Genomic DNA, 22789 nt, shown 5'->3' with positions numbered 1-22789 from the left:
CGTTGACCTCTTATTTCTGAATCCATGTTGTTCATTACATAGGATGCTGTTTTTATTTATAAATTTCATAAGTTTCTCATACATAACTTTTTCCAGTACTTTAGAGATGCAGGAGGAAATTGTGATGGGTCTGTAGTTATTTACATTGTCTTTATCCCCTTTTTTATATACAGGAATAACTTTTGATGTTTTTAACACATCAGGGAAAGTGCCTGCCTGAAGTGAGCAGTCGCATAAATGTGTGAGTACTTCAGTTAGGTTTGATGCGCTCTTCTTTAACACTGTTGCAGGTATACCATCAATACCTGCCGATTTGGAATTTTTTAGTCCTTTTATTGCTTTAGCTACTTCATCTTGTGAAACAGAACCGATGTACATTGATCCTCTACATGTACTTATTTTATATTCATTTGCCTGGATGCTCTTAAAGTTTGATTGTAACATATTTTCAGCAACACCTGTGAAAAAGTTGTTAAATGTGTTAGCTACTTCTAAGGGGTTTGTTACTTTTTTATTTTTATGTGATAGTGTTATATTTTTCCAAGGTTGTCTGTATTCTCCACATTCTTTTTTTATAACACTCCACATAGCCTTTGATTTATTAGCTGAATTATAAATGATTTCATCATTATGCATTATTTTTGCTGCTTTTATTACTTTTCTTAATATTTTGGAGTATTTTTTATAGTATGCGCGTACTACAGGTGAGGAATTTTTCGAGTTACATATTTCATGAAGTAGTCTTCTCTTCTGGCATGAAACCCTTATTCCCTTTGTGATCCAGCTGTTTGTTCTAGAGTTTCCCCGTATGGTTAATGTTTTCAGTGGGAATGCAAGTTCAAAGAAATGGGTTAATGTATCAATGAAAGTGTCGAATTTTTCATTAATATCATTCATTTTGTACACTCCTAGCCATTTTTCTTTGTGTAATAAGTTGTTGAAGTAGTTCACATTATGCTGATTATAGCTTCGATATGCTGTTCTAAAAGACATGTTGTTAATAATACTGCCTTGTACTTTTATGCTTAATATTTGAGCAAGATGATCACTAAAACCTGCATTGAAAATTTTTAGTGAGGTGTTGTGTAAACTCTTATTTACTAGAAACTGATCAAGAGCTGTTTGACAAGTTTCTGATACTCGGGTAGCTGCTTTTACTTCAGCCTTTAAATTGAAGGACGTTGCAAGGTTCAAAATGGTCTCCCTATTTCCACTATTCATGAGGAAGTCAATATTGAAGTCACCACAGATTATAAATTCACAATCCATTTTATTTACTTTATTTAGCAATGACTCCATTTTGTTTAAGAAAAGTTCAAAATTCCCAGACGGTGATCGGTAAACTGTAGCAATAACCAGGTTGAACTGAGTAATTTTTATAGCTGCAATTTCATAATCCTTTTCGACATTTGCCCTAGTTAAGTCAGGTAGTGTAATAAAATCTACATTATCCTTTGTGTAAATTGCTACCCCACACTGTTTGCTGTTTTTCCTGCAGTAGTAAGCAGCCAAGACAAATTTGTTTATTTTAGTATTCTGGATTAATTCTGGGTTAAGCCAGTGCTCAGAAATGCATAACACTGAGATATCATTAAGTTCATGTGTTAATAGAACGTTAATTTCATCGATCTTATTACGCAGGGATTGCACATTATGGTGATAAATTTTTAAATCGGGCGTATTCACAATTTGGTAATTGGGAATCATATTTACAGCATCACATACCTCTAGTTTAAATTAGGAATGTCAGCAGCGTTGTATTTTTGTTCTTCTTTCTTGTTTATTTTGTTTTCCTCGCTGTTGGAAGGATGTTCAGGAAGCTGATAAATTGTTCTATCCCTTACAAGTCTTTCTTTGATGTTATCTTTTAACAAGATAATGCAAGACTACACATCACCTGAGCTGTACTGAGCTACCTCGATACAGAGAGTGTTCCACTGTTGCCGTATCCAGCATTTTCTTCAAATCTGTCACCTGTGGAGAACGTCTGTTCACAGGATGCCAAGAGATGGGTATGCCACCAGCCGCCAGCCACCAGTCGCCAGCCACTACAGTTGAAGAACTCTGACATATGACATTCAGTTGAGTAGCATGAAATGATGTACCCATGGCTGTAATCCAACCTCGATTTGATATCCAGTGTGATGAGAGCTGTTCTGCTTTTCCAGTTTCAATACTGAAATTCATATATTATTTTTATGCTATCCTAACCAGATTGGACTGTGGTGTCATACAGCATAAAATATCTTACAACGTGTTGAATTAGTTATGAGAAGTGTAGAACAGCCAGCAGGGGAAAGATGTTGGCAATGAGACAGCTTTTATGTATAACAGCAGTACAGTGTTTCACAGTGCATAATGCTTCCGCAGATTGAGAACAAAATGTGTGGTTTGCTTTCATCCATTTTCACAAACATAGCCTAAAAAATAATGTTGACATTACTGTGCATTTCACTCTGAGGCATATTGCACTCTGAGAATGTTCATCGAATTCAGTTACTTTGTATTATATTTCAGTAACAGTGACATAATAGCAAATTGGACTGTATGAGTTTTTACGGATTTTTTTTCCAGACACACACTACCATTTCTTCAGATTTATTTAATTTGGGTATAATTCCTTTCCAGCATATATGCTGTACACAAAATGTTGAACATAAAATGTAGCTATCTGCTGATTTAACATCTTGCTGAGTATACCGGTACAATATTTTGTTGTAACAAATAGTTCAATGTATTTTACACACTTATAAACTTATTTATACAGTTATAGTAATTTATACCATTACATTAATGTTGTACCTTAATGTTCTGGAAGACGATATTATAAGGAACCTCATACTTTTCCTGGATGATAATGAATTATTGCCTGAAAAAAATCTGCACAAATTTGAGTCAGATCATAACATTTCAATTTGGTCCAAAGATAGGCAACTGAGTTTAAGTTTTCAGAAATGTAAATTGGAGCACATCACAAAACAAAAAAAGACAGTATTGTATGACTACATTATCAAATAATCACAGTTTTAATTGGTCAACTCATACAAATATCTGGATGAAATGAAATGGTGACATAGACTCACTTGTAGGCAAAGCAGAATGCAGACTTCAATTCATTGGTAAGATACTGGAAAATGCAATCAGTCTATAGAGGACATTGCTTACAAAATACTTGTGTGGCCCATTCTAGAATATTGCTTAAGTATGACCCATAACAAATAAGGCTAATGGCAGACATTGAATGTATACAAAATAGTGTAGCATGATTGATCATAGATTTATTTGATGCATGGGAGAGCATCAAGAAGCTACTAAAAATTGGAAATGCCAGACAAGTGAAGATAGACGCCAAATATATGACAAAACCTAACTTATGAAATTTCAGGAACCTGTATTAAGTGAGGTATTTAGGGATTATACAATAACCGCATATGTATCACTCCTATAGGGACCATGAAGGCAAGATTAATTACAGCATGCACAGAACCATTTAAAGAATCATTCTTCCCACACTCCACATGAGCATTGAATGGGGAAAAACCATAATGTGTGGTACAACAATGTACTTTGTCGGACAAACCCACAGTGGTTTATACAGTGTGCATGGAGACATGGAATCAGTTGACAGTAGCTGGGTAATGGTTCATATTGATTCCCATTTCCCTGTTGCAGTAGGTGATCTTATGCCTCTAATTATTTTTTCATTGCTATCTTAACTTGCATTCTTCAATTCAGTTTATTAACCCTTCTTATCTCTTTGTATTAGGGCAAATGTACAGTTAACTTTTGAGGAATTTGTATTTTCAATTTATCAACTGGAGTTTTGTTTCATATGCAGCAGCAATGTTACAAATTATTTGTTTCAGTTTCTTTAGAATAATTTGCTGTTTCACGGGTGCTTTGAAGGAAATAAAAGATCTCGAAAGTGTCTTAATGACAACCGATGGCCTCATGTTGACAAGACAGCTGGTTGCCTTGCAGAGGGCAGGGCTTGACGGTCTGAACATCAGCTTAGACACCCTGCAGTCCCAACGCTACAACCAGATCACGAGGAGGAAAGGCTGGGAGCGTGTCATGGTTGGCATAGATCTAGCCTTGCAACTTGAATACGACCCTGTGAAGGTATTACTAGTGCAGCTGTCATCGCATGCAGACTTTCATAAACAAAAGATATAAATCTGTTGTTAAGAATATCAATACAAGAATCACCATTTTAAAGCAGTATGCCCACACCCTCGCCCCCATCCCCGCTCCCACCCTCACCGCTGTCTCCACACTGCAGCTGTAAGTGAAGGAAGGTATATTAAGACAGAAGAAGTAAATTTTAGCTGACGATGCTAACAGTTTCGTAGTTTATACAACATAAAAAGGATGCCTTGCAAGTTTACCAATTAAAAATCTTATATTTTCCTCCCAAGAGAGTCTTATGAGACTCAAGATCTTTACAGTTTCTCTTTTTTTCTTTTGTGTCTTTAGTTTAAAATAAGTTTCCACTATTGTGGTGTTGTTTTGGTAAAAATACTCGATTGTTTGGAAAAATTATTCTTAATTCTGTAGTCACATTTTTGTTGTGTCTAAGTACTACTGGTTTCAGTAGCAAGTGCCAGCATCAGTTCATCTTATTATCAAACATTTCTGTGCAAAATAAAAGCTGACCACTGTGGCCGAGCGGTTCTAGGCACTTCAGTCCAGAACCGTGCTGCTGCTATGGTCGCGGGTTCGAATCCTGCCTCAGGCAGGGATGTCCTTAGGTTAGTTAGGTTTAAGTAGTTCTAAGTCTGGGGGACTGATGACCTCAGATGTTAAGTCCCATAGTGCTTAGAGCCATTTGAACCATTTTGCAAAATAAAAAGCTTCTGTACAACTGCAAACTAGACATACCATTTTCAGGGTGCAGTTCACATCTATTGAAAGCACAACAGTGACCTTTACTTTTAGTAGATAAGACACCTACTGAGGTAAGTGACTTGATGACTGCACACAAGAAGTTGTCATTTATTCCATATGTAGCTACCATGCAGAATCATATTTTGTATTAGTTTGTCCTTACTCTTCCAAAAGGTTAAACCTTGTCTCTGCAGCCACAGCTTCCTCTCTTCAGCAGTTGTCTTCATCTCCATGTGTGAAGAAAATCCCATTCATTGATCATATTGTTTAAGTAGGATGTTCTCAGTCATCCCCTTGTTTTCTTACCTACGATCTTGCCTTCAGAAATGTTTTTTAAAAGATTATCGTCTCCAGTTTAGTGTCCAGTGTATTTTGCTTTGCCCTGGCCTATAACTTTCAGTGGTTCTTTCTTCTCTCCTATTTCCTTTAATTTTTCTGTCAATGCAGATAGTTCTTGTACTTCTCCTCCAGAACCACATTTCAGCAGGTCTGAGGCGAGCTTCCTTTGGCTATTCTAATGTACAGATTTTGCATCTGTGTGTCAGAACACTCCACACAAAGGTCTTTACAAATATTTTCTTAATGTGGAAGCTGATATGTTTATTCAGTTGCAGCTTCTTCTTATTTTGGAAGGAACTCTTCACCTGTGCTATTCTTTTCTTGAATGCCTTGAAATATTGATTGTTTTCTTGCAAAATGCTACTGAGATATTGAATTTCAGTTCCTTTCTTGAGTTGCTCATTGCCTGTTCTTGTGTCAGTCCTACCTCCTCCTCCTTTCTTGTCTGTAGCCATAACTTTTGTCTTCTTTGTATTCATTTTTAGCTTTAGTTTTACCACTTCTTGATTTAAGGCCTGAAACATTTTATTTAGTTCCTACTCTGATTTACTATTGTGATGTCATCAATCTGCAGTGTATATGCATGAAATTAAGTTTCCATATCGACATCATGCTCCAAAAACCACCTAACTGTGTGTGGCAGGGGGTACGTCTCATGCCACCAACTGATCCCCTCTGCCTTGTTCCACTTGTGAACAGTGCTTGGGAAGAATGACTGTCAGTACACTTCTGTATTATCTCTAACTTCTCAAATTTTCTTCTCGTGATCATTTCGTGAATTGTATATGAGAGAAACTATTATGTTGTCAGACTCTTCTCGGAAACTACTCTCTCGAAATTTGGGTAGTAAATCTTTCCGTGATGCACAACTGCTCTCTTATGGCATCTACCACTGGAGTTGCTGAGCATCTCTGTAATGATCTCACAGCGACTAAATGATCCTGTGACAAAACACTCCGCACTTCATTGGATCTTCTTTCTCTCTTCTGTCAGTCTTACTGGGTAAGGACACAGGGGTAATTTACATTCACTTAAGATTCTTCCTGTGAATCTTAGTCTGGCATCTGCTTTTCTATTGCTGTTTTATGTGGTCATTCCACTTTAAGGTTGCTCTGGATAGTTACTTCTAGATATTTTATGGTAGATTCTGTTTCCAGCAATTTGTCATTAATAGTGTAGTTGTACAGTATTGGATTTCTTTTCCTGTGTGTGTGTGTGTGTGTGTGTGTGTGTGTGTGTGTGTGTGTGTGTGTGATATGTTACATTTATTTATGTGCAGGGTCAACTGCCAGAGCCTACATCATTCACCAATCCTCTGCAGGTCATTGTGCAAATTGATACTGTCTTCTGTTATTGCTACTTTCTGATGGACAAGTGTAGTACCTGTGAACAATATTAAGGAGCCTCTGACACTTTCTACTGGATCATTTATATACATTGTAAATGTAATGGTCCTATCACATTTCCATGGCGTATTCCAGAAATTACCTTTTGATTCTGGTCATCTTTTCTTTGTTGTTGTTATTACTTCCTTGATGAACATATTAAGGAAGTAAGGTGATAGAAGGCACCCGTCTCTCACTGCCCTTCTGGTTTTCCTTCTTTCATATCCGGTTCAGTACTCTGACTTTAGTATATACTCAAAATTAATCATCTGTCCTTCCACTTTGGACATTACTTTAAGGAATGATGATATAATGGTAATCTGTTTATTAAACAATATTTTAACGATACACTATGCTTTCTGATCATATAGTGGCTTGATGATGGAATTTGATACTGAAATTAGTAATCATTAGACAAAATAAAAGTGAAGCTATAATAAAAGAAAGTAATATTTTGGATCATGTCAGTTGTTGTTCCAAACAACAGCACGTCAGGAATAGGTTCAAATGGCTCTGAGCACTATGCGACTTAACTTCTGAGGTCATCAGTCGCCTAGAACTTAGAACTAATTAAACCTAACTAACCTAAGGACATCACACACATCCATGCCCGAGGCAGGATTAGAACCTGCGAACGTAGCGGTCATTCGGTTCCAGACTGTAGCGCCTAGAACCACATGGCCACTCTGGCTGTCCAGGAATAGGTACTAAATTATTTGTCCGCTGATGACCTCACAGCCTAGAACACTAAAACACAAATGTTAATTGTTTGTTATGTGCCCTGGTAGAGTTTACAGCTGTTTACAGTTCACGATTGGTTGTTGGAGATTGGACATTACTCACATAGTGTATTTAGTGCACAGTGCAGAAAAAGGCAGTGTCCAGAAAAGTAAACAAGTGTAAAGGCAAAAGTTTCATGACAGGATGTTGTGTCACCATACTTGGAAGACAATTATAGCCAAAGACAGAAATTTAAAAGAAACTGGCTCATTTGAGCTGCGGAGACCTAGTCGAGGATTCTCAGTAGATCTACATCTACATCTACATCTACATTGATACTCCGCAAGCCACCCAACGGTGTGTGGCGGAGGGCACCTTACGTGCCACTGTCATTACCTCCCTTTCCTGTTCCAGTCGCGTATGGTTCGCGGGAAGAACGACTGTCTGAAAGCCTCCGTACGCGCTCTAATCTCTCTAATTTTACATTCGTGATCTCCTCGGGAAGTATAAGTAGGGGGAAGCAATATATTCGATACCTCATCCAGAAACGCATCCTCTCGAAACCTGGCGAGCAAGCTACACCGCGATGCAGAGCGCCTCTCTTGCAGAGTCTGCCACTTGAGTTTATTAAACATCTCCGTAACGCTATCACGGTTACCAAATAACCCAGTGACGAAACGCGCCGCTCTTCTTTGGATCTTCTCTATCTCCTCCGTCAACCCGACCTGGTACGGATCCCACACTGATGAGCAATACTCAAGTATAGGTCGAACGAGTGTTTTGTAAGCCACCTCCTTTGTTGATGGACTACATTTTCTAAGCACTCTCCCAATGAATCTCAACCTGGTACCCGCCTTACCAACAATTAGTTTTATATGATCATTCCACTTCAAATCGTTCCGTACGCATACTCCCAGATATTTTACTGAAGTAACTGCTACCAGTGTTTGTTCCGCTATCATATAATCATACAATAAAGGATCCTTCTTTCTATGTATTCGCAATACATTACATTTGTCTATGTTAAGGGTCAGTTGCCACTCCCTGCACCAAGTGCCTATCCGCTGCAGATCTTCCTGTATTTCGCTACAATTTTCTAATGCAGCAACTTCTCTGTATACTACAGCATCATCCGCGAAAAGCCGCATGGAACTTCCGACACTATCTACTAAGTCATTTATATATATTGTGAAAAGCAATGGTCCCATAACACTCCCCTGTGGCACGCCAGAGGTTACTTTAACGTCTGTAGACGTCTCTCCATTGATAACAACATGCTGTGTTCTGTTTGCCAAAAACTCCTCAATCCAGCCACACAGCTGGTCTGATATTCCGTAGGCTCTTACTTTGCTTATCAGGCGACAGTGCGGAACTGTATCGAACGCCTTCCGGAAGTCAAGAAAAATAGCATCTACCTGGGAGCCTGTATCTAATATTTTCTGGGTCTCATGAACAAATAAGGCGAGTTGGGTCTCACACGATCGCTGTTTCCGGAATCCATGTTGATTCCTACATAGTAGATTCTGGGTTTCCAGAAATGACATGATACGCGAGCAAAAAACATGTTCTAAAATTCTACAAGAGATCGACGTAAGAGATATAGGTCTATAGTTTTGCGCATCTGCTCGACGACCCTTCTTGAAGACTGGGACTATCTGTGCTCTTTTCCAATCATTTGGAACCCTCCGTTCCTCTAGAGACTTGCGGTACACGGCTGTTAGAAGGGGGGCAAGTTCTTTCGCGTACTCTGTGTAGAATCGAATTGGTATCCCGTCAGGTCCAGTGGACTTTCCTCTATTGAGTGATTCCAGTTGCTTTTCTATTCCTTGGACACTTATTTCGATGTCAGCCATTTTTTCGTTTGTGCGAGGATTTAGAGAAGGAACTGCAGTGCGGTCTTCCTCTGTGAAACAGCTTTGGAAGAAGGTGTTTAGTATTTCAGCTTTACGCGTGTCATCCTCTGTTTCAATGCCATCATCATCCCGTAGTGTCTGGATATGCTGTTTCGAGCCACTTACTGATTTAACGTAAGACCAGAACTTCCTAGGATTTTCTGTCAAGTCGGTACATAGAATTTTACTTTCGAATTCAATGAACGCTTCACGCATAGCCCTCCTTACGCTAACTTTGACATCGTTTAGCTTCTGTTTGTCTGAGAGGTTTTGGCTGCGTTTAAACTTGGAGTGAAGCTCTCTTTGCTTTCGCAGTAGTTTCCTAACTTTGTTGTTGTACCACGGTGGGTTTTTCCCGTCCCTCACAGTTTTACTCGGCACGTACCTGTCTAAAACGCATTTTACGATTGCCTTGAACTTTTTCCATAAACACTCAACATTGTCAGCGTCGGAACAGAAATTTTCGTTTTGATCTGTTAGGTAGTCTGAAATCTGCCTTCTATTACTCTTGATAAACAGATAAACCTTCCTCCCTTTTTTTATATTCCTATTAACTTCCATATTCAGGGATGCTGCAACGGCCTTATGATCACTGATTCCCTGTTCTGTACATACAGAGTCGAAAAGTTCGGGTCTGTTTGTTATCAGTAGGTCCAATATGTTATCTCCACGAGTCGGTTCTCTGTTTAATTGCTCGAGGTAATTTTCGGATAGTGCACTCAGTATAATGTCACTCGATGCTCTGTCCCTACCACCCGTGCTAAACATCTGAGTGTCCCAGTCTATATCTGGTAAATTGAAATCTCCACCTAAGACTATAACATGCTGAGAAAATTTATGTGAAATGTATTCCAAATTTTCTCTCAGTTGTTCTGCCACTAATGCTGCTGAGTCGGGAGGTCGGTAAAAGGAGCCAATTATTAACCTAGTTCGGTTGTTTAGTGTAACCTCCACCCATAATAATTCACAGGAACTATGCACTTCTACTTCACTACAGGATAAACTACTACTAACAGCGATGAACACTCCACCACCGGTTGCATGCAATCTATCCTTTCTAAACACCGTCTGTACCTTTGTAAAAATTTCGGCAGAATCTATCTCTGGCTTAAGCCAGCTTTCTGTACCTATAACGATTTCAGCTTCGGTGCCTTCTATCAGCGCTTGAAGTTCCGGTACTTTACCAACGCAGCTTCGACAGTTGACAATTACGATACCGATTGCTGCTCGGTCCCCGCATGTCCTGACTTTGCCCCGCACCCGTTGAGGCTGTTGCCCTTTCTGTACTTGCCCAAGGCCATCTAACCTAAAAAACCGCCCAGCCCACGCCACACAACCCCTGCTACCCGTGTAGCCGCTAGATAATTGTTAGCACAGTAGAATTTATAAAGAGACAATGTCAGTTCGTGTCAGGGAAGGTTGATTGGTAAGTATCTATCAGCTTTCTCGTAAAACTCACAATTTGAAGAATACACATCAAGGAAAAGGTAGAAGTCCAACAGTGTCAAATCTAGACAATAATATCGATCATCCAACAGTTTTGCAAAATCCCCAGTTGTACTTTACTTACTTACTTACTTACTAACTTACTCAGATTTGCTGTGTACCATACAAGGAACTGGTTTCCACTAGTTGACTTGATCAGCTGCCAAGTTCTCACCTTCCTCCAAGTTTGTGTCCATGGATTGAAGATTCATTGCAAAAGTTCCAGGTGTTAAAAGGTCTTCCTGTACATCTGTATCTGTCCATTGATTTCAACAACAGTGTTGATTTTGGGATTCTTCCACCTTACATGCGTAGAACATAACCTGCAATCCTCAGTCTTCTTTCAACAATAATTTTGTGCAGGCTGTGTAGACCTCTTATTCTCAGCACTTCATCGTTTGTAACTTGGTTGGGTTAACATCTTCAGAATTCATCTCTAGCATTGTTGGTGAAAAACATGGAGACTGTGTGCTGATTTTACTGACATTTTCCAAGTCTCACACATATAAACGATAAAGGAGTGTAGTCAAAGCTTTGTTGGCATATTACAGACCTAATTGCCATATGGACTGATTTTCCAGTTCTGCTGGTGATTTCTGCATCTGTGACCTCATTATTACATATAAAGCTACCGAGATATGGCAATCTGTCAACATCTTGTATTATCTTCTATTGCACTGTAATCGGGGAAGAGACGAGTAATTTCCACTTACTTTGCACATTCTGTTTACCTTATCCCTATTAATTTTCAGCCCTACACAATAGGGCATTTAATGAGAAAGCATATAAAAATTAACTTAATGCCTTCCAAGGAGACGGTCTCTACTTAGTCTCTACTCCTTCAAGCCTGACTTTGTAAGTGTAGACCAGACATGGCTTAAATTCAGAGAAATAGTATCGACAACAATTAAGAGATATATACCAAATAAATTGAAAGGATACCAAATAAATTAAAAGGGTGGTGCACAAAATATGTCAAAACTCAGCTGCAGAAGCAATGAAAAAAAGCATGTCAAAATTTAAAAGAATGCAAAATCTCCAAGATTAGCGATGTTTTACTGAAGCTCGAAACTTAGGGTGGGTTTCAGTGCAAGATGTGTTTAATAGTTCCCATAGTGAAACTTCGTTTTGAAATCTGGAAGAAAATCCAAAGAGGTTCTGGTTGCATGTGTAGTACACCAATGGCAAGACACAACCAATACCTTCACTGCGCAATAGCTGTGGTAGTATTACTGATGACAGTGCTACTAAAGCAGGGTTACTAAACACGGATTTCTGAAATTTCTTCACCAAAGACAACAAAGTTATTATTGCAGTATTCAAATCAAGAACAACTGCAACTGTGAGTAACTTAGTAGTAGCTCTCCTCAGTGTCATAAACCATTTATGTTTCTTTCAGAGAATGCTGATACAATAGCTCCATTAGAAATCATATATAGCCCTGGAGATTCTAAAAGGTATCAGATAGATTATATAATGGTAAGACAGAGATTTAGGAACCAGGTTTTAAATTGTAAGACATTTCCAGGGGCAGATGTGGACTCTGACCACAATCTATTGGTTATGACCTGTAGATTAAAACTGAAGAAACTGCAAAAAGGTGGGAATTTAAGGAGATGGGACCTGGATAAACTGAAAGAATCAGAGGTTGTACAGAGCTTCAGGGAGAGCATAAGGGAACAATTGACAGGAATGGGGGAAAGAAATGCAGTAGAAGAATAATGGGTAGCTTTGATGGATGAAGTAGTGAAGGCAGCAGAGGATCAAGTAGGTAAAAAGACGAGGGCTAGTAGAAATCCTTGGGTAACAGAAGAAATATTGAATTTAATTGATGAAAGGAGAAAATATAAAAATGCAGTAAATGAAGCAGGCAAAAAGGAATACAAATGTCTCAAAAATGAGATCGACAGGAAGTGCAAAATGGCTAAGCAGGGAGGGCTAGAGTACAAATGTAGGGATGTAGAGGCTTATCTCACTAGGGGTAAGATAGGTACTGCCTACAGGAAAATTAGAGAGACCTTTGGAGATAAGAGAACCACTTGCATGAACATCAAGAGCTCAGATGGAAACCCAGTTCTAAGCAAAGAAGGGAAAGCAGAAAGGTGGAAGGAGTATATAGAGGGTCTATACAAGGGCGATACACTTGAGGACAATATTATGGAAATGGAAGAGGATGTAGATGAAGATGAAATGGGAGATACAATACTGCGTGAAGAGTTTGACAGAGCACTGAAAGACCTGAGTCGAAACAAGGCCCCTGGAGTAGACAACATTCCATTGGAACTACTGACGGCCTTGGGAGAGCCAGTCCAGACAAAACTCTACCATCTGGTGAGCAAGATGTATGAAACAGGCGAAATACCATCAGACTTCAAGAAGAATATAATAATTCCAATCCCAAAGAAAGCAGGTGTTGACAGATGTGAAAATTACCGAACAATCAGTTGAATAAGCCACAGCTGCAAAATACTAACACGAATTCTTTACAGACGAATGGAAAAACTAGTAGAAGCCGACCTCAGGGAAGATCAGTTTGGATTCCGTAGAAATACTGGAACATGTGAGGCATTACTGACCTTACGACTTATCTTGGAAGAAAGATTAAGGAAAGGCAAACCTACGTTTCTAGCATTTGTAGACTTAGGGAAATCTTTTAACAATGTTGACTGGAATACTCTCTTTCAAATTCTAAGGGTGGCAGGGGTAAAATACAGGGAGCGAAAGGCTATTTACAATTTGTACAGAAACCAGATGGCAGTTATAAGAGTCGAGGGACATGAAAGGGAAGCAGTGGTTGGGAAGGGAGTAAGACAGGGTTATAGCCTCTCCCCGATGATATTCAATCTGTATATTGAGCAAGCAGTAAAAGAAATAAAAGAAAAATTCGGAGTAGGTATTAAAATCCATGGAGAAGAAATAAAAACGTTGAGGTTCGCCGATGACATTGTAATTCTGTCAGAGACAGCAAAGGACTTGGAAGAGCAGTTGAACGGAATGGATGGTGTCTTGAAGGGAGGATATAAGATGAACATCAACAAAAGCAAAACGAGTGTAATGGAATGTAGTCGAATGAAGTAAGGTGATGCTGAGGGAATTAGGTTAGGAAATGAGACACTTAAAGTAGTAAAGGAGTTTTGCTATTTGGGGAGCAAAATAACTGATGTTGGTTGAAGTAGAGAGGATATAAAATGTAGACTGGCAATGGCAAGGAAAGCGTTTCTGAAGAAGAGAAATTTGTTAACATCGAGCATAGATGTAAGTGTCAGGAAGTCATTTCTGAAAGTATTTGTATGGAGTGTAGCCATGTATGGAAGTGAAACATGGATGGTAAATAGTTTGGACAAGAAGAGAATAGAAGCTTTCGAAATGTGGTGCTACAGAAGAATGCTAAAGATTAGATGGGTAGATCACATAACTAATGAGGAAGTATTGAATAGGATTGGGGAGAAAAGAAGTTTGTGGCACAACTTGACCAGAAGAAGGGATCGGTTGGTAGGACATGTTCTGAGGCATCAAGGGATCACCAATTTAGTATTGGAGGGCAGCGTGGAGGGTAAAAATAGTAGGGGGAGACCAAGAGATGAATACACTAAGCAGATTCAGAAGGATGTAGGTTGCAGTAGGTACTGGGAGATGAAGAAGCTTGCACTGGATAGAGTAGCATGGAGAGCTGCATCAAACCAGTCTCAGGACTGAAGACCACAACAACAACATATAGCCACTCATTTGATAAAGATCCATACCTAGAGACTGAAAAGTTGCTCAGGTCACACCAATGCTCAAGAAAGAAAAGAGGAGTAATCTGCTAAATAACAGACTCATATCACTAATGTTGATTTGCATTAGGATTTTGGAACATATATTGTGTTTGAATATTATGAATTATCTCAAAGATAATGATTCATTGATAAATAGCCAAGATAGATTCAGAAATATTGACCTTTTAAAACACAGCTAGCTCTTTAGTCACGCAAAGTAATAAGTACTGCCGACTGGGGCTCTCAAATTGATTCCATATTTGTAGATTTCCAGAAGACTTTTTGAAACAGTTCCTCACAAGTATTTTCTAATCATATTGTGTGCCTATGGTGTATTGTCTCTGTTGTGCAACTGGATGTGTGGTTTCCTGTCAGAAAGGTCACAGTTTATAGTAATTGATGGAAAATCGTCAAGTAAAACAAAAGTGATATCTGACATTCCTCAAGGAAGTGTTATAGACCACCTGCTGTTGCCGATCTACATTAACAATTTAAGAAAGAATCTGAGCAGTCCTCTTAGATGATGCTATCATTTACAGTCTTGCATATCATTTACTGTCTTGTAAAGTGATCAGATGATCAAAACAAACTGCAAAATGATTTAGGCTACCTATCCATATGATGCAAAAAGTGGTAACTGACCTTAAATAATAAAAATTGTTATGTCATCCGCATGAGTAGTAGAAGGCATCTACTAAATTTTGGTTACATGATAATTCACGCAGGTCTAAAGGCTGTGAAGTCTATTGAATACTTAGGAATTACATTTACAAATAACTTAAATTGGAATGCTCACATAGATAACGCGGTGGGAAAGCAAACAAAGGACTGTGATTTAATAGTAAAACATTTAGAAGATTAGGATTACTAAAGAGACTATCTACAACTATACTTGTCTGTCCTCTTTTGGAGTATTCTGCATGGTGTGAGATCCTTACCAGATAGGACTGACAAAGGACATCATTTAAAAGTTCAAAGAAGGGCAGCTCATTTTGTATTATTGGGAAACAGGAAAGTGCATGCCACAGATATCGCATGTGAATTGGGGTGGCAGTCATTAAAGCAAAAGCATTTTGCTGGAGCAGGTTCTTAAAATTTCAATCATCAATTTTCTCCTCCGAATGTGAAAATATTTTGTTAGAGCCCTCTTACATAGGGAGAAATGATCATTGTAATAAAATAAGAGAAATCAGAGCTTGTACGGAAATATTGAAGTGTTTGGTTTTCCTCAAATGCTGTAGGGGAGTGGAATGGTAGATAAATAGGTTGAGGGTGGTTCTTTGAACCCTCTGCCAGCAATTAATTGTGAATTACAGACTAGTCATGCAGATATAGATAATGCAGATAGGCTTTCAATATTGTGCACTGATTCTCTAATTTTATACATTGCTCAAATACTTTCGTGGCGCTTTGGAGTGACCCCTTCAAAATAACACTTTATCAGTGTTCTTAATATGTATTTTGGTAACCAGGTTGATAAGAAGTTACAACAATACTCTCTTATTACTCCCCAGTTTTGGGTTTTATTAATGAACAAAATCGCCGCAGTGTTCCATAACAATTACGGGCTGAAGTTTCCTGCTGATGGAACCAATATGATTTTCTGTGTTTCTGAGCATACAGGTTGTGTATGCTGTTTGGAGCCTGTTGTATGCTGAATCAAATGTTTTTATTGTTGTGATCTTCCATCTGAAGATTGGTTTCATGGAGTTGCCCATGCTAGCTTATTCTCTGTGAAACTCTTCACCTCTGGGTAACTACTGCAGCGTACAATAACTTGAACTTGCTTACTGCAGTCAGTTTTTGGTCTCCTACAGTTGTTACCCCCATTATATTCACAGATGACCACATATTGTGGAAATTGCATATTGTAATGTAGGATGCAACAATAAGGTACAGAAAGTTTCTGTTGAAAATTACGAATTATTTAGGAATAAAGGAGATGGCTCACCAAAAGGCAGAAGCACTGTCTCATCGATAGGCACACGAACAAAAGGTATGTAGAATGAGATTTTCACCGTGCAGTGGAGTGTGCACTGATATGAAACTTCCTGGCAGATTAAAACTGTGTGCCGGACCAAGAGTCAAACTTGGGACCTTTGCCTTTCGTGGCCAAGTGCTGAGCTATCCTTGCACGACTCACGACCCGTCCTCACAGCTTTACTTCCACCAGTACCTCGTCTTCTACCTTCCAAACTAAAAGGTACGTTACTTGGTGAGCTTCCAGAATGCACTTTCTTTTTCTAGCTGTAGGGAAAACATGTGCGCGCGCCCACACACACGCACACACACACACACACACACACACACACACACACACACACACACACACACTCTCTCACATGCGCATGCATGTCTCCTTATGCTGTGGTCGCTCAACTGCCAGCTCTTTACTGGCCCATGGTGAGTGTTCTGGAGTGAGGTGGGGCTTTAGAGTGGGGTAGGATGGGGTGGGTTGAGGCAATGTGAGAGATGGAGAGAGATGGGAGGGGTTTGGAGGGAAGCATTTAGTGGCTCGTGGGAGAGTGGGGAGCCATCTGTGGGCTAGCTAGGGGTGCAGGTAGGGGGGTCAGGTGCCAGACAGCTGGGCACTCATAGACTAGGGTGTGACGTGAGATAACACCACACAACTAGCTGATTTGCGAGGGGGGGAGAGAGGGGTGTGTGTGTGGGGGGGGGGGGGGCTGGGAGTTAACTTGGATTTAGGCCAGGAAGCAAAGGATGTGCTGTAAGTATGGCTACGAAAGTTGAGTATTCTTAAATAAGATCAGCTGGTGCCAATGTATTGGAAAGTAACTGGCACACAAAGTGCAATTGTGGCTCCTTTTTCTTCAAAAGTTTTAAATAGTCTGCAGAGCAAATTGAATTAGGAGGATCAGGCATTTGTGTGGGTCTAGGAAAGTAAATTGTAGAGCCAGATAAAAGGCGCACAAGACAGGAGGGGTACTACTACTCATCACTGCTGTATCGTGCTACTAGTACATGTCAGTGTGAGTGCACCGAGAGTGGTGTTGCCGTACATGCGTCTTTAAATTGGTCACCGACTGATCATTGCAGGCTGGCTGCTGGAGGCCGTCTCTGGGAGCCAAGCGTGCCGTGCGGTCCCTGCCGTGCCATCTGCTGGTGACTCGCACATATATTAGTGTGGAACAGTGCTGACTGACTCTCTGTGTGATTCTAGTTTGTAATGTGCACATCAGTGTTCTGTGTCTTGTTGAGTCCTTAGAGGCATATTGTTCGGAGGTTATTATTAAAGCCATATTTGTGCGACTTGGATCACACTTCAGTATTTATTTATTTATTTATTTCTTGTTCCATAGATCCAGTTAGTGAGTCAATCACAAGGATATGGAACGTGTCAAATTGTACAGGTTTCAATTTAAACTATACAAGGGCAATTCAATGGCAAATTGTACATAGTTTAAGTAAGACATACTATAAATACGGTAACAGATACAATATCAGCTAGATAACATAACAACCATTTGACAGAAAAAGGAGTTTCAAATAAAGGTTAAAGGCAAGAGCACAAAGTTAAATCAGATATTAGGCCTACAAGAGTAAATACATGTACAGCCAATCTGTTGTTACAAAAAGTGAGCTAATTCCCAAATGCACAATTAAATCAATTGAACTACTTCTAGACACAATAAGTTTAGTGATGGTATACATTTTCTTTCAGGTATTCATCCACAGTATAATAAGATTTCTCTGTCAGGTAATCTTTGAGAACTCGTTTAAATTTTGGCAGTTCTGTATGAACACATTTGATATGTAGTGGTAGAGCATTGAACAGCTTAATGCTGGAGTAGTAAACTCCTTTTTGTACCAGAGTGAGACGTTTCATTTCTAAATGTAGATTGTTTTTGTTTCTGGTGTTATAACCATGGAATTTACTGTTGTCTTGGTAGATGGAATAATTTTTGCACACAAAGGTCAGCAAGGAAAAAATATACTGTGAGGCAGTTGTTAGGATACCTGCAAGAGTGTCTTTGATTAACCCCACACGTTATTCTGATTGCTTTTTTTTTGGATGGTGAAAACTTGTTTTGCAAGCGGTTGGTTCCCCCAGAATATGATAGCATATGACATCAATGAGTGGAAGTAGCGAAAGTAGGCAACCTTAATAGTGTCAACTTCAGCCACTGAAGAAATTACCCGTAGTGAAAATGTTGCCGAGCTAAGTTTTTTACATAGATGAAGAATGTGAACTGACCAATTACATTTACTGTCTATGTAAGCACCCAGGAATTTTGTTTCTTCAACTTTCTGTATTGGTTGATCTCTACATTTTATGTCAATTTCATTGGGATTACTTTGTGATGTATGGAACCTCATATAATGAGTTTTATCTGCATTGAGTGAGAGACCATTTGAGGAGAAACAATTTAAGATGTCATTAAAAACAGTAGTTGTAGTTTTTTCAAGATCATGATCAGTCAAATCGTCAATTAGAATTGTGGTATCATCGGCAAACAGGGTAAATTTGCTGTTTGTCTCAGAACAAAGAGGAAGATCATTAATAAAGATGAGGAAAATCAGTGGGCCCAAAACGGAGCCTTGAGGCACACCACACGTTATCATGCCCCATTCAGACGAGGCAATTTCTCCAGAAGAGCCATTTAGCATTACAGTCTGCTTCTGATCCTGTAGATATGATTGTAGCCACAAGCCAACAGTACCACCTAAACCATAGTATTCTGCCTTTTTCCAAAGAATTTGGTGGTTTACACAGTCAAAGGCTTTCGTAAGATCGCAAAAAATACCCACTGGAGACATTTTTTTGTTAATGGCTTCCAAAACTTGGTTGCTGAAAGAGAATATTGCCTGTTCAGTACAAAGACCGGCACGAAAACCAAACTGATTTTTGCTTAAGATACTATGGAATTTGCGATGGTCTACAATCCTCCTGTGCATGAGTTTTTCTAGAATTTTCGAGAAGGTAGTTAATAGGGATATTGGGCGATAGTTTGTAACAATGCTTTTATCCCCTTTTTTAAAGAGAGGAATCACTACAGCCAACTTAAGTCTGTCAGGGACAATCCCATCTTGTAGGGATGCATTGTATATGTTGCATAAGGCGGGACTAACAAATTTATAACAGTGTTTCAGTATTTTACTAGAAATATTGTCCACACCAGCAGAATTTTTGTTTTTTAATGATCTAATTACTCTTATGACTTCGCTTACAGTAAATGGAGATAAGGATAACTGTGGGATTCTGTTGCTAATAGCTTTCTGTAGGAGGGACAATGATTCTTCCATAGAACCATTACAGCTTGTCTTCTCTGCTGCTCTCAAAAAGTGGTTATTAAATATTTCTGCAACCAACTCAGGTTTCTTTATGATAGTGTCCCCTGTTTTAATCTCTACCTGAGACATGTTCCCTGTTGTCCTGCCAGTTTCCCTCTTTATTACATTCCTTATAGTTTTAATTTTATTTTCTGAGCTTTCAATTTCTGATTTTATGCACATACTTTTAGATTTATTTATAACCTTCTTGAGAATGCTACAGTAAAGTTTGTAGTGTTGTCATTTCTTTGGATCATTACAAGTCCTGAGAGAACTGTATAACATCCTTTTTGTTCTACAAGATGTTGTTATCCCTGTAGTGATCCAAGACTTCTTGGCATTGCCTATATGACTATTTCTAACTACTTTTTTTGGGAAAGATGGACTCAAATACAGACATGAATTCATTTAAAAATGAATTGTACTTTTTGTTTACATCTGTTTCCCTATCAACTCGGCTCCAGTCTATCTCTTTTAGGCTATCACTGAATTTTTTAAGGCCCTGTTCATTTATTATCCTAAAAGATTTCCAAGAATGCTTGGAACTGTTGCACACACTGATGTAATTGAGCCTAAGCAAGTGACCACCATGATCAGAAAGGCCAAGGATTGGATGTACAGTGATCTCATTCCATGTAGACTTATCTATAAATATATTATCTATCAGACTTTTACTGTTAACAGCAACCCTAGTTGGGAAATCTACTATTGTCATCAGATTATAAGACTCCATTAAATGTACTAAATCAGCTTTACTATTGCTCTCATTTAGGAAATCAACATTAAAGTCACCAGTAATTATCAAGTTCTTGGACTTTGAGTACAGTATGGATAATAAAGAATCTAAGTGCTTAAGAAATACATTCAAATTCCCTGAGGGAGATCTATACAGTGCTAACACTACAGCCGTGAAGTCATTTACAGTAATCTCAACACCACATACTTCAATTTGTTGCTCTATACAATGGCTCTTTAAATCTAATGCATTGTAAAATATGTTGTTTTTTACATAAATTACCACTCCACCTTTTTCCATGATGGTTCTTGAGTAATGCGCTGCCTGACACACAGTATTACTTGGTTAGTACATCACCACAAACATATGGACCGGGACTGTACATGCTTTGACAGTTTGCTACGTCTCTCTCTTCTAGGACTGACATGGTAGCTGCCTTGCATTTCTTAATGACTCTGACCTTGTCAACCACAAACCGAATCTTAGTACAGTCATGATTTCCCTGAAGAGATTACATGACAGCAGAGACTTGTAAAATTGTGTTACCCATTTCTCTAGCCAGTGAAGATTCATTCTATACCTTCAGATACAGTGTCATTTAGGAGTAGAACAGCAAGAAATACGTAGCTCCTCTAACAGTAATGACAGTTTATCACCTCCCAACACTACATGTGCCAATGTTTCAGTGCATTTTTGAATATGTTTGTTAACAGATTCATCAACACAACAAAAATTTACGATCTCAGTAGCATCTTATTTTTTAACTCATACTTTACTATTCATCAGAATCTTCATCGCTGCTCTTTGATTTGTCAGAGCTCCCTGCTGTACTTTGTTTTATTTCATAGTCAGAATTAGTTGAAATACCACCTACCGTATTTACCCAAATCTAAGCCGCACTCAAACCTGAAAAATGAGACTCGAAATAAAGGAAAGAAAAAAAAAAAAAATTCCCGAATCTAAGCCACACCTGAAATTTGAGACTCGAAGTTCAAGGGGAGAGAAAAGTTTTAGGCCGCACCTCCAAATCGAAACAAAGTCGGTCCATTGTAATATGAGACACAATTTAGGTCGAATGAATGACGATACAGCTACAGTAGTTTGGTTCGAGTCGTAAGCTTAGCAGTTAAGCTTTACCAGGTAGCCTTTGCTATGCGTCAGGCGCTCCATCCGTATTTATACTGGTACCCTTCCTTTTTCATGTGCTTCATCTGGTTTGAATCAATCGCTTATTTTGCTTTGATCTGATAAGTGCCGTTTTCCTTGTTATAGGCGTTTATGTCACTCTAAGCTGAAAATGCATTACTGTACTGTGTCATGCATTGTTTGTCGCATTCTGATAGTGCGTGTTTGCGGCCTGTCATCACTCGTGGCATGGCTTGCTTTTGTGCACGCTACCGCTGCCTACAATTTAAAAAAAAAAAAAAAAAAAAAAAGAAGAGAGAGAAATCATCTCATTAGCAAAACAATGGCAAGAGACTACTATTTGTTGTTCCTTACACTGCTGCTTTCTTTGATAACGATCAACAAGAACCAAATAATAGACTGCGTATGATAGAACATGTTCTGAACGAGAGTTAGGTGAAAATTTTTCTCCATTTGAAAATCTTTGCGGCCGCTTCTTTAGTACATCAAATTCTGCACAGAAATTAGAGTCATCTTGGATATAAAAATCTAGTCAGTTGCCGTGCTTCATTTCTGACTGTATCACTATTAGGCATAAGAATAATATGAATATAAACATGACACGATACGTATATTCTTCCGCGTTTGCTGTTGTCTCACTCTAGTTTCGTAGTTTATTAGGCAGACAGGATTTAAATAAGATAGCAGCAAACACGAAAGAATACGTGGCAAAATGTTTATATTCGTATTACTCTTATGATGAAGAGAATACTGCATGTGATTCACATTTCATCAGGTTCCTATTAGCAACCGTCTCTTCTCACAGGTAGGAAAAAATTCAGAACATTGAGTTGGCCATATTGACAAACATCCCAAACAGTCTTGCCGGTCGGATTTTTGTAATACATTGAAGTTCTGCTACATTCGAAGATGAACAATACGGAATTTGTATTTACTTCGTTGGATAATGTATGAAAATTGTCTTCCACCTTTTTTTTTTAATTTATTTACTGACGCAGAGGTTTTGGCGCCAGTATTTATCTTTGTGCCTACGAAGCATGCCTGTGTAGCGCTACATATATTCCACGGCAGAAATTAGTTGTTTCAGCACCTACTGACATTTTTCAGAACTTCCACTTGCTTTGCACTCGATTCCAAGCCGCATGCGGT

The 22789-nt window shown here is 38.8% G+C and overlaps 1 protein-coding gene across 1 annotated transcript in view; it reads left to right on the top strand.

Moving 5' to 3' along the window:
* Nucleotides 1-3611: 3611 nt before the first annotated feature.
* Nucleotides 3612-22789, top strand: part of LOC124580515 (molybdenum cofactor biosynthesis protein 1-like) — a 68399-nt gene continuing 49221 nt past the window's right edge. Inside the window, exons 1-3 of the mRNA XM_047131263.1 lie at nt 3612-3635; nt 3736-3773; nt 3867-4122. Of these exons, the coding sequence (XP_046987219.1) occupies nt 3612-3635; nt 3736-3773; nt 3867-4122 (318 nt within the window). The remainder of the gene's footprint in view (nt 3636-3735; nt 3774-3866; nt 4123-22789) is intronic.

Source organism: Schistocerca americana, unplaced genomic scaffold, assembly GCF_021461395.2.
Source record: "Schistocerca americana isolate TAMUIC-IGC-003095 unplaced genomic scaffold, iqSchAmer2.1 HiC_scaffold_33, whole genome shotgun sequence".
In the NCBI taxonomy this organism is placed as follows: domain Eukaryota; kingdom Metazoa; phylum Arthropoda; class Insecta; order Orthoptera; family Acrididae; genus Schistocerca; species Schistocerca americana.
The sequence above is the reverse complement of the archived record's forward strand: the minus strand, read 5'-3'. Positions and strand labels throughout refer to the sequence as shown.